Genomic DNA, 13656 nt, shown 5'->3' on the forward strand with positions numbered 1-13656 from the left:
GTTATCCATGCATTGCAGCTGTGAAAAATATCAACAATTTCAGTGCTTGTGAAACAGAGCAGAAAGTAACCTACCACAGAGCAGATCTTATCTGGTATCCTAAAACAGTATGTCTAGCATGTTAACTCCTTCCCATGCATTCTTCTTCCTAGGGTTAAGGGAAGAACCTGTTCACAAATGGAGAGCAGTTGAGCAGAAAAAGGTCTGACTGGCTCAAGATAGACCTCTGCAAATACTCCCCATGTCAGTTTAGGCAAATACTTTTAAGAATTCATTCAGTTATGTTAAGCACCCATTAAAGGAATCCTAAGTCCTCCCTGGGGTCATTTCAGTTCTATAAGATTGTAATTGTTTGAGACTAACCATGATTTCTTCTTTTGCCTTCAGGTGATTCTAATTCTGACAAAGCTGTACGACTACAACCTGGGAAGCATCACAGAAAGCTCTCTTTGGAGGTATGAAGATAATTTGAGCTAATAATTACCACCTTACTTAAATAGGAGCATCCTGATTCGATTCTTTTATTGAATTTAATTGGATTTTTTAAAAATATGCTGGAAGGTTTGTAGCTTACCCATCTCTCTTGTTTCTATTCTTTCGTACTTAAGGATGAAGAGGCTGAAGTCTTGATTGTTTTGTTTCAGCTAGATAACACTTCACGAACCTGCTGTCATTTGATTTCCCCTTTTCTATCTTATTCAGAATCAAATCAACCAACGGGTTTATTTTTAGAACTCAACAGCCTCAGGTCCTTGTTTATAATGAAGAATCTCATGGCTGTCTACTGCCCAAATGATAGTTATGAAAAGTCAATGCTGTTAAGACTGGGAGCATGTTTGCATTTAAAGTTTGCTCAAATGAGTATTCCAGGTCTGTTTGTTCAGAACTCATAGTTTTAGTACCAGATTATGGATTTCTACTCGTGTGGTGATATCTGCTGTAGTAATTTATAGGGGATGCCTTGTGACTTTTGATTTCAAAAGCATATCATGCACATTTGCATTCAAGGAGAGCAGGTAGTACTTTTTTTTTTTATTATTATTATATATATATTTATTTTATTTTAAATAAATCTCAAAAATGGATCTAAGGGGTGTTTACTTCATATTTTTTTAGTGGTAGCATCAGGAGCTGTAATGGATGAAAGGGGAGTTTTCTCATCCTTCCATCTACAAAGCTTTGGTGGGCAGACTAGGGCTTTGTTTGCAGGTTTGATAGAGGTGGACAGACTACTGTATTGATACAAGAAAACTACAGTTATTTTAAAACTAAAACTTCATGTGAGATTGAACTTGTTTTGATAAACTTGTTTAGGAAAGGATTTTCAGCTCCCAGGAAGAATTTTGTGTCAGAAGTAGAAAAAATAACCTTTCTGTCCAAGGAACTGAGTAGGGATTTAAGAGAAAAACAGAAGAGGGATGTGGTCTGGAGTGTGTTGTAAACTCAGTGTAAGTGCTCTGCCACACTAGTATGCAGAAGAAAAGCGCATTATTTCTCTCTGCCCAAAATAAATCTAAAAAGAATTAAGAAAAGAAAAAGAAAAAAGAGGGAGGAACCACCCCCAAACTAAAGACATATCAAAACTTCAAGAATTTTCGTTCTAGCAATAGGAACACATAAAATTATGATTTTGAGGCATTAAATAAATAGTCTCTTATCTTACTGCATGGATAGTTTAATTTTTCTATTTCATATACATCACTGCTAGGGCTTGAGATCAAAAATGGCCTTATTGTCTCTACTATCCTTTTCCTGTTATGATATGCGCATTGAGGAGCTCGACCTAGGATCTCTCAGGATTGATGCTTTTGCAGATTTTTTCTAAAGGGGCTACGGGATAAATTGGTTCCACAGTGGTTTCAAGAAATAATATTCATAAATGCAAAATCTGTTATTTTTATTTTCTCTTACTAACCTCACTTGTTTCTCTCTGAAAAATCTCCATCTGTTCTATTAGTCATTGAGAAAGGCATGGTGTTTCACCATGTGGAGAAACCTCCTTCCCTGGTGCTGAAGAACTACTTGTGATGCAGTACAGGATTGAGTTGAGATACTAATTTAGGACTAAATATAGTATAGCCACATAGGAGAAGAGAAAATACCTCTTATTGAGGTGTATGAACTTGGGCACAAATGTACTGATGAGTTTATGCTGTTGCCTGTTCCAGAACAGGGTTCTGTGGAGTCTGAATTTTACCCTTATTAAAAGAGAAGAGACTGTGAATATCACTGGAAGGTTGTACGAGAATCTGGGACTTTGGTGGTATACCAGGCCTAGATCTAGTGAGTGTTGTGCACTTGTCTATACTTCAGACTGTCCTAATGTTAGAATGTGACATAACATCAGAAAAGCTATATTATTTCCTCTAATCCTATTGCTGAAAAGTAGTATAGGAGAGACTATATGAACAGGAGCTTCATATCTGACACTTCCTTGTAATATTCTTCCAGCCTTCATTCTTTAGGTTGACATTTAGGGTCCTTCCTCACCCTTCAGTTTAAGGTCTGAGTCTGAAATTTTTTTTGCTTTTAGTATGTCAGGGGTTTTTACTAATATATAAAATGTTTCAATTCTCAGTGGTTTCAAGAAAGAATATTCACAAAAGTAGAATTTTACTAGATATAAGCTAAATTAGTATTGTCTAGAGTGTTTTAATATTAATACCCTTGACATCTTGGAGCAAAGAGTACCATAGATTTGAGAAACCTCTTGGCTTGTTTTGAACATGTCAGCTCTAGTTTCACTTGACACATGTCACTTGTCAGGACTTGGTTACAGCTGCATGGCCAACCATCCAGTATCCCAGGGATAATGTTTTTGACTAGGAGATATTAGAGGGGATCCAGGACAGCTAAAATGAACATATGTATCTTTGCAGTGCTCTGCTATTATTCTTGATTGGCTCTTTGGTGTTCGTGACTTCTCTGTCACCAGTGCATTTCTCTTACCTTGTTCCTGTTGTCTTAATTCAGGCCCAGGTGGTTACACTGTGCTCTATCCCGAATCTGGCTCTGCTGTTAGATCCATGCTCACCATGCAGGCATGTGTTTGGTTCTCTAATAAATATCCCTCTCAAGATCCCATGACAGCTTCTCTGTTCTTTCTGTGATGGAAAGAAATGACAAAATGGGCATATCTTATTATTTAATGTACCTGACGGGGAGGTTAGTAGCTGTCGCACCTCCTGGCTACTTAAGTGACATGTTAATTTACATCTCATTGATTGTTTCAAAAAGATACAAAAATGGACTTGAGTGATGGGAAGAAACATATCTTGCACTTCAATTTATTTCTTGCCTCTAGGTTTGATGCTAGGGAATGGAAGAAATCATGATCTCATGTCTAGTTTGATTTCTGATGTCAAGAGTTCTGTTTCTGAAGGATAGAGGAGAAAGACAGGTAATTCTGCAGGTACCCACAACTGAAGAGGAATCTTTGCCTTGAGAACGTGACAAAGAAATACCACCATTGCCTCCTGTGCAGAGTGTGTTCTGAAAAGGTTGATGAATGATGAGAGGCGATTTAGAATCATGTCACAGACACGAGTCATTTGTGCTATAGCTGGTTATAAGCACATTTGTCAGTGGAAGGTATAGTTGGGTGATTTAAGCAGTTTTGTGACTGATGGGACTGTAACCATCTATAACACAACTATGCCATTGCCTACAACATATGAATCTGTCTTCTTTATAAACATGCTGCTACCTACTAGGATGACATTTCTTTGTAATTTTTCAGCCAGTTTAACTACAGCTGGCTGCAGTACTAATGGATGGAGATCGCCCTTCTGAAACGACCGATGAATTAAGACACTACTGGTGACAGACACAAAAGGACAAAATACAGTAAAAGGAAAAGAAATAAATTCTATACAATCTTCTAAAGTACTGAAGTTCAGAAGCTCACCAAGCTTTAGATGCCAAGTGAACTGCTGATTCTGTATATGGTAAATTAAATTCTGTATCAGGCTGTGCTTGACTTTAATTATGTTATCACCTCAGCATACTTTTTCCACTGTTTTAGTTGAGGTGATTTTATTTATTTACTTATTTATTTATTTTTATATAGAAGAGAAAGAAAACAGGGAGGAGAAAAGACTATCTTTCACTGAGCAATTAACTGAGCGTACTGGGTTTATTTCTCTTCCTGTCTTGGGTATCTCTCCGATCACAAAGAGGATTAAGCAGTGAGTGTTAGGAGAAGATGTTTTTTATCACTGGAATAAGATAAGCTTATGTTTGCAGTAAATAAAAATGTCAGAATAGTCACTATGGTATGCATGAGCTGCAGACAGTGGAAGGGGAGGACTAATCTTTTTTTTTCCTGTTTGCATAAATATGATACTCTGGAGAGATGTACAGGACGCCTTCCAACAGGACCTTGAGAGGCTGACGACCAATGAATGTTGCCACTAACCTCTTTCTTTTCTTATAGTTCCGTATTTGGTTAGAAATTACTAATTTCTTAGAATTTCCTGTAAATGTAGCAGTAATTAAACTTTACTTTTCAGTCAGTAAGTAGGAAGATGTAGGGTTTGTTTGGCTTGAGAATGTTTATGTCTGAACAGATATTTTTTGCTCTGTTAGTTCTAGTAGTTACTGATGATGCTTCTGTACTTGGATGCTGTACTTGAACTCTCAGCTTCCAGTTCAGGCCTGCTGGTAGCTTCCAGCCTGTACTCCACAGTTCTTAGTTTCTGCTATAGGGAAGCTTGTATGTATGCTGTAAATGTGTAAATGAATCTCAAGAACTATGGAAAAGACTCATGCGTCACATAGGTCTAGTTTTAACTTAACCATATGTAAAGTAGGGGATAATAAAAGTTACTTTTTTTGAGAGAAGTGAATTTTGGATGCATTTAGCTAACTAGTATCTTCAATATTTTGAGGATCACATGGTGATAAATACTAGATAAAATGTCTCAGGTCTCAGAACTCCAGGGCTCTGTTTCTAGATTTGTCATGGCCTTCTTTTTTTTTTTTTTTTTTTTTTTTTTTTCCTTGAGCCACAGTCTTTTAGCCTATCTATCAGTTTACTAGTTTACTAATCCCCAACTTCTGACACCACCAACACACGTTATCTTGCAATTCTGTCCCTTCAATAAGAGAAACTGTGTATTTACAACATTAAAATAATAATAATAAAGAGAAATAATAACAAAAAAATAATCCTTAGAGCATCTCCACTTCTAGGTATAGGAGTAGCTTTCATTTCTTCCATAGTGCTACTTCATAAAATAACGAATTCACTGGGAGTTGAGTGTAAGATGACATCTCTTGCTCAAGGAACTGTAAGAAACATGCTTTTAAAGAATTACTGCTATGTCCTAATTTTGTTCCTGTTCTCTTCTGCTGTTAGCCACTTCAGAAGACAAGATACTGGGCAAAGGCAGACTTGAAGTCTAAGTACCATCAGTATTGTGTATGTATGATGAGTAATCTTGCAGTCATCATCATGAAGGGAAGTGATATGGTGAAAACGCTTGTTGATGGAAATAGGTTTGTGTTAGTATGTCAGATCATGAAAAGGAGCAATGGAGTAACAGAAATCATTTCCTCTTACAGCTGCTATAGGGATAGGAGTTATAGGGAGAGAGGTAGATAAAGACTGAAGAGCCTTTCTGGGTACAACCTTGCATTATTAGCCAAATGATGCCTGACAACTTCATCTTGAATCTTGTTTGAAAAGTCTCCTTGTTTTGACTGTATGTTTACATCTAAAAAATATTTCTAAATAATATAGATGCTTTGAAGCCTCATGTATTGTTGTTTCTCCATGAAATTTTCTGACTCCTTGCAACGTGTGTAAGAATGCCCTTTTTTCAGACCAGAGCTATGGCCATCCATGTCATCTTCAGTACTGTTGACATGTTTGTGAAGATTTTCTTCCTCTTTACTATAAAGTCCTTACAGCAGGAGACTCCAAATTTTGGCAGTATTTTCTTCCTTTGAGGGGAATTTCCAGTAAATGTCTGTTGCTCTATTGTCTTGCTGCACATTGTATGCTGGTTCCTTACTTCTGTTTTGCAGATGGGCTGTTCTCCACGCACATTTTTCTACCTGCTGAGCCGCATTAGTAAGGTCATAACCTGTGGTTTAGTGACACAGTGTGCTCTGCAACAGCAGATTAGGGTCTTTTAGATGGAGTAGATAGGAGAAGCAAATCCACATGAGAAAGGAACTGACAAAAGGGGGGAGGGGAAGTCATTAAGTACATTTTAACCAGCAGTTCTGTGGGAAAGGGGAATGCAAAAAGGACTATTTGAAATGCTTTTATCTATAAATATGATGCTTCAGTTGCTCAGTGTGACTGAATCACTTTCCTTAACTGAATATCAGAGCTTGATAAATGCTGCTGTATTATCTCCCACAGGTATTTAGTGAAATTGTAACAATAACACTTCCTCATGTCTTTTTATTTTATTTTCATTTTTGCTTCTGGAAACGTGAACTGCTGGATGCTCTGTGTATAGATGCTGGAGAGCATCTGTAAGGAAAGGAAAATATCTACATGCTCAGCTATTTTTGTAGGAAGAATTATATTTTATAGTTTGATCGCAGCAGGAGATCTGATTCTGCTGGAAGCAGGCTTAGAACATGGATTTCATGTACTGACTGAATGTGAAGCTGAGTGCAACCTTTTTCTTGGTTGATGGGACTGTTCAACCATCAGGACCCCTAGGGACTTTGTAGTCTCTATAGCTATCAGTTTTTCACATGAATGCTTATTTTATTCTGGTGACTTACAATAAAAATTTCTATCACAGTCAACTCTTCCAGTTGGTTGCCAGAGTTTTCTGGGATGTCTTGTCTGCTGTCAAAAAGAGTTCCAATAAAACTGGAGAGAGGGAGAAACAAACAATAACAACAAAAACAACCAGGAAGTGTTTTTTTTTTTAAAATTTATTTATTTAAGATACAGCCCACAGCAGATGCTTTAACTGATCCTAAGTTAGTAGAATGTGAAAATCTTATTGAATTTTACCATATTCTTACCTTCCCTGAAGTGTGAGGGCCAGGATAGCTCTTGCATTTTGTGACCCGACTTCTACCTTGATTTAATCAATGGCAAATAAGTTGTGCCTTGGCAGCATGAGGAGTCATACTCTGATATTTTGAAGGATCAGATTTGGCTGAGGATTTAGTGATATGCTCCTCATTGCCTGGTCTGTATTGATAAAAACTTTCAGCACTAACGACAATAGAAATTTATTAAGAATATTAAAAATATGTTCTCTGTGGCAGCCAGTTGTGAAATGTAGGAGTGTTATCAAGTAAATAAATAAAAAAACACCAATCCATTTTCTGCATGAAAAAGCATGTAAATCAGCATTATGAATATTAATGCTGACATATATTATAAATATACTGTAAATAACAGGTGCATAGTGTTCATGCTGCTTTACAGACGTATAATGTTTAAGTGCAGTTTGTCATTCTTCTGTAGATTAGAAAATGAACTTTTACACCTGTGTTTCCCAGACTGTATCTGTTTGTGTAAATGAGACTTCAAAAAAAAAAAAAAAGTAAACTGAATTATGGGATGTATCTATTTGTTCTCTCAGTGTAATAAATGCAAACAAGCTAGACTTGATATGCAAGAAGAAACAAACAATGCTGGAGTTACCAGTTCATAAACAGAAAGCAAAACACTCTTAATGTTCTTATTTTTTTCCCCACTGCACATACTTTTCCTTTTGCAAGGATGTGTAAAGATGTACCTGTCTTTTCAGAGGGATATATACTCATCTAGTTGCAAAAAATGTATTTGAGTCCGAGCTTGAGTAAACCAGAACTACTCCAGTTTATACTAGCTTGAGCTCTGAGGTCTTCAGATCCAGGTACCATATTTCTGTATCTGTGCCTTGGGAATTGCACAGGCAAACAACTCAAAGTTTATTATTACTACAGAAAGAGCCAGAAGTATCTTTTGGTGTCTCTTGAAGGATATAATGAAACAACTGTACATGATGTGCTGTAAAAACGCATATTTAAATTGACACCAAATATTTATTGCATAGTATAAACTGACTACTCTTTACACAAAAGCACAATAGCTTGCTTGGAACTGACCTTTTTTTCTGATTTCTCTAATCTACCAGGTAAGAAATGGACAACAGAGAACAGGAGGAATAAAGCCCACAATTAATCAGCTTGTATCTTCAATATTGATAGCAAAGAGGAAATAAATACTGTGCTTTGCAGGGAGCTGGAGCAATTAGGGTGAGGAAGGTTTATTTTGCCTCTTGTCATTCAGCTATCCTGGTGGGAGCAGGCAGGTTCCATGGAGCAGACAAACCTCGTACCCTTGATGGCTTCTGTGTACTCAGTGCTGAGAAGGTTTGTGCATGTCTGACAGGGACAGATAAAAGAAGCTTGATTCCCAGTGAGCAAGGAGGTAATTCACTGCTACAATTCCCCTTACAAAGGCTTGGAGAAAGTGTATGGGGATTCAGGAACTTTTTTTTTCCTAGCTGACGGCCTCTTCCTGCTACAGTAGAGAGTAATTTTACTGGTAAGATTCATTAAAATGATGTGTGAAAATGTGCCTTTTTGATTATCAAAGTCAATTGTCACGCCTTCTAAGATGATACAGTGCTTTACCAACAGAAGGTAAAAACCCTTTTCTGTCACCCCTTATTTTCCTGCTGCCCCCTAAATAAGTTTGTTTCATTAAGGAGTGGCATTGAATTTTCCTAGCATGCATTTTACTGTGTGCTTCATTTTGAATCTATGAGAGGCTAAATTGAAAAGAAGAAACTCAAAGAGGTCATATTGTGTATTAAATGACTTATAAGGAAAGAGAGCAACTTTGATATCAGATCTTCCCTCGAGGCAAAATTATTGTACAATGTTGTTAATTCTACTAACTTGCTTTTACTTCTGTATTTTCGTGTCCACATCTGTATGTGTGTTCCCATTTGTTTCCTTCTGTTCTTTCTTAAAGCCTGAGCTCCTAGACTCAGGCAACTGTTTGCAGTCACAGCCTGGTGGTGGTGATGGGAGAAAGCCCAACTTCCTGGTTTTCACATGGTGAAGGGAAAATTAAAGGACTTCATCTCCTATACTGACAGGAAAGCCCAAATATATTTTTAAAGTTTGATTACATTTTTTATTTATTTTTTTTCTTAAAGTGATGTCTTGACTAGGAAGGCAAACCAGGGTGGGCTGGAAGGAGAATCAGAATGAGGTGGATTACTCCATGTTCTGGGCATCTGGATTCTTACTGGAGGCTGAGATGTCAAATTATGACATTTTTTGCTTGGATTCTGCCCTAACACAGGCTAATCCTTGCAAAAGAGTAAGAAAAGATGAGATTTTAAATAGTCTCTCTTTCTGAACATCAACACAGAAGAGCTTTTATGAGTATAGACTCTGTAGAGTTGCTGGAAAGAGCTGCTAGATAGGAGAAACATTAAAAGCAGCAACAAAATGAAGACTTTGTGAAGTCATTTGAAGACATTTATAATCTTTTCTTCCTTATCTTTCTAATTGTGTTTGTGTGTTTGCTCTTCTCTTCTTGTGGCTTCTGGGAGGTGAGGGAGGAAAAATCACAAATTTTTTTTTTTTGGTCACTAAAAGGTGGTAGCATTATTTAAGTGGAAGGAATGTTTTTTTTAAACTACAGAATAGATATGATTTTTGTGTGTGTGTGTGTGTGTGGAGTTCTTCCTCATAATGAATTTTCCTTGCTAGAGTCTTCAGGAGGTGGTCTGCTATTTTTCCTAGCCTGCCTCCAGCAGTGCCCAATAAATGCCAGCTATTATCAATGTTAAACTCTCAATATGTAACCCACTACCTTTGGGATAATGTTTTTTCTTGCCCTGCTACAGAAATCAGCTTATGCTCTTAAGCATGAGTTTTGATGACTTGCAATATTAACATAAGCAACTATTTAAAAATACATATTATAGGCTATTGAATTACTGGCCCTTTCCAGTGAGCACATCTGTGGCTTGTAAGACTCTGACCTCCTTTTGCTGTGAGCAGTGTCTGCTGACTATACGCATTGTGAAAATATCATTTCTCTTTGCTTCCCTGCCAAGGCTCGAGTGACGATGTGCTCTCTTGTTATGAGGCAGCATAAAATTTAGAGGCTAGTCACGGTGAAGGTAGTAAGAAAGAAACTTAAAGACCTCAGTAAATTTCCCTTCTAAGTGTTCCCTTTTCAAAGGTAAATGGTCTTATTCTTTGTAATCTCTGATTGTGTGTTAACAGCTTTCACAATGCTAACTTTTTTTTTTTTTTTTTTTTTTTTTACAAAAAAAGTACATTACAGTTGCAGTGCTTTATGTCCCTTAAAGGAGTCAAAGGAGGAAGAAGCCAATACATTTTTTTCTATTTTTCTTTAAAGTCCACTACCTACTCAGCAGATATATACTGTAAATTCAAGATGTGGATGTTACACGAAGCAAGTGTGATGACACAAGTGTTTTAATAGTCTTTGATTTATTTCCCTAAGTGCTTTATTAAGATGATGCACAACAGCATTTGGAAGCCAAAAGCAGTCTTAGGAAAGACTTAGATGAGTTATTTTCAATCTCCTGACTTTTCTTCCTCAACACAGTAATTTGTTTGATTGGGGAAGAAGGGCCCTGGATTCAGAACAGGGATTTTACTTCTTATTTAATGTTTCTTTGTGAGTTAATCAGCCCAGTTTGTGGTCTGAGTCGGTAGGAATATGAATGAACTCACTGTGATACAAGAGAGCTTCATGGTTCAGAGAAAGGATACTGCCTGGGTTTAGGAGATTTGTTCTGTTACTGGATGGGTTTGTGGCAATCAAATGGAGAAATATTTGGTTAGGCATAATCAAGAATCAGCAAATTCACATGTATCAGTAGTCAGCTGTGAGGTATCCTCTCCTGGCAAGATACTTATAATGATGTTCTGCAAGGTTAGTTCCAGGTACAGTGATATCAGGCACTTTTGCCATTAGTCTGATAATAAATCTGATATTTTTAAGACAGGTAGTGTAGTGAATTACTGAGACTTGAGAAAGTCACAGTGATCAAATGGATTGCTTAGTAAGCTGGCCTGACTTGGAGAAATATATTTTAGTCCAACAAAGCAGACTAGTAGGATAAGGGCTAAAGGTTTTACTTAATAGTACTATGTACAGCACAGTGAGGTGCTGTGATCAAATGATCTGTAGGAGATGGAATAGTGAACTGAACATCATGTCCCATTGTGAAGAGGCTGAATCAGACCATTTTGGTCATTGTATATACAAATTAAGGAGCCAGAATTTGAATTAATAAAGAAATGAAAAGTAGAAAACAATAGTTATTGCATGATACTGATTTGACATGACAACCTTTGTGGCATTGTACAATTTTCAGCAAAAGCCTGTGCTCAATTATGAGATTTCTGGACAGAGTTGAAAGAGAAATGGAGGTGCAAAAGTGTGTCATGCTGTTTAGAGTATTTCTGTGCACTAGAAATAATCTAAATATGGCTAGCTAGAATGCCATCTTTGGCTCAGGAAGTCAAAGAATCCCATCTGTTGGAGACTTTGAGAGTGTTTAGGGGAAATACGGATTCGTACTTCCTGAGCTTTTATGCTGATATCTGTTGTTAACCATCACAGACAAGGTACTGTGCTGAACGGACTTCTGCTCTGACGTGAGTTGCCCACCCTGATATTGTTATGGTAGCATGGAACTGTGTAGGTGAATTTACACATTGGAGGTGTTATTGTGGTGTAGTTTCATACCTAAATTTGCTCATTTCCATTGTCCCAAAGTAATTGTATATTATTAACGTAATTGTTTTACATTTTTCCGTTCCAAATTATTTGATTCAGCACAAGGTTAACTTGGTGAAATGTTGATATAAAATATATACATAAATATATACATGTTGACATAAAATAGTACAACAGATACGAAGTTCCTAATTTTAAACTGTATCAATGCTATGTAATCTCAGTGAATATCCTGGAAATTTATGGCATGTATCCTTCTTACGTGATGCATATAGGAAATGCTTGAAATTTCAGGTGAACTGTTTGCTGTATATTTGTTTGGTGTATATTTACATGAATGGTGCCTTTCTAAGTGAAATAAAAGAAAATATATGATGACTAGTGGAATAAGGTGGGCAAAAGATTGCACACGCCAAGTACAAGATGACATGTGTCATAGAGGAGGGAAAAATCTAGTTTTTGATGTGAAGAAGACATGGCTAAGCTTAAAAAAGATGCATGTGGTGTCAGCTCTTCTGCCAATAGAAACTGGTATTAGTTTACTGACTTGAGTCATGCGCTACTCTCCACTAACTGTTGACCTGCTCCAGAAGTTAATTTTATATCAACAGCCAGAAGTCATATCACCCGTGTCGTTAGGCTTCTCTTCCTATTGATATTACTTTTTTTTTTTTTTTTTCACAGCTGCTGTTACTGTTTAGCTTTTTAGCATTATCAAAATTTAAAGTAAACAGAAAAAGTGGTTGAAAACACAATAAGTGCAGCAATAAAATCTATTCAATCTATGTCCCATTAGAAAATAATGGTCAGTCTTGTAATCAGCATAATTTCATTGACCAGCCCCTCTATTAACATCATTAAAAAGCCATTGGGTTTGGCAGTTGGCTTCTCTTACATTCAGATGCTCCTTATTGTTTCAGAAGAAACCTGCTGAGTCAATTTCTTTAGAAAGAAGATGGAACAGGATCTCGGAGTAAACAAGGTTTCTCAATTTGCAGAATTTCTGTTGAAATTGCTTTGAAAAAAAAAACAAAAAACAACAAAAAACAAACAAACAAACAAAACTAACTTGTAAAAAGATATAGCCTAGTTTTATATGCATTGATTATCTGCGGTGTGCTGTAACTCCTGGAATGCTGGTTAGGATGCTGGTCCCTCACTGGCAGTATCTTCACCACAGATGATGCACCAGCTGTGCTGAGCTCAACTGACCTCTCTGCAAAGAAAGCTGAACTCCACTGAGTGTCCACATGAGTGTCTGCTATAGAAGTTATCGTGGCACGTTCTTGATCCTGTGACTTCTGACCTAGTCTTCAGCTTGGTTACTAGTGCCTCTGAATTAACCTGTCTGAGAGTATTTTGGGAGGAGGTAGGGCAGGGAAAGATGTCAATTTGCTGTGACTGATTTGTGTGTGTACATGTGCAGTCTAAAATTTCTTTATTTTGAATCAAATAGTTTTTTAACTGATCCAAAATGTTTCTTGGCTTCTATGCTCTGGGGAAGAAAAAAGGGGGGAAAATGTTTGATATAGGAAAAAAAACAAACCACAAATCCAGGTGTCACATAGCTGTGAGAAGATCTGAGGCTATTTACTTCTGTCATGGTAGCTATCAGTCTAGCCTTATTTGTTTATAAATAATCCTGTTGTGTCGGTAAGAATTGATCATTGAATAAGGGAGGTCCATTTCCTTTTACAAAGGACTATTTTGAATGAAACTCAACATCCCCATGAACCAATATCTCACCTCCAGTGTGAGCTTGCAGCACATAAAGAAGAAAGGATATAATAAGGCAAGCATGTGATGATATTTTCCTGATTCCACCTGATAGTGATTTCTGGGTTCAGAACTTCATAAAACAATAGTGGTCTAGTAGAGGTGTTTAATAACCCTTCGTGATACATTTTATTTTATTTTATTTTATTTTATTTTATTTTATTTTATTTTAT

General features: G+C 36.8%; 1 protein-coding gene across 3 annotated transcripts in view; it reads left to right on the forward strand.

Annotated features, from left to right (window-relative positions):
• The window catches only part of SORCS1 (sortilin related VPS10 domain containing receptor 1), a 286519-nt gene that overhangs the window by 91005 nt on the left and 181858 nt on the right, over window positions 1-13656 (forward strand). For all 3 annotated transcript variants that reach the window (XM_082765411.1, XM_082765413.1, XM_082765412.1), the window contains exon 2: window positions 388-455. In XM_082765411.1, the coding sequence (XP_082621537.1) occupies window positions 388-455 (68 nt within the window). The remainder of the gene's footprint in view (window positions 1-387; window positions 456-13656) is intronic.

The sequence above is a fragment of the Aythya marila genome (genome assembly GCF_965140915.1).
Source record: "Aythya marila genome assembly, chromosome: 7".
NCBI classification, from domain to species: Eukaryota; Metazoa; Chordata; class Aves; order Anseriformes; family Anatidae; genus Aythya; species Aythya marila.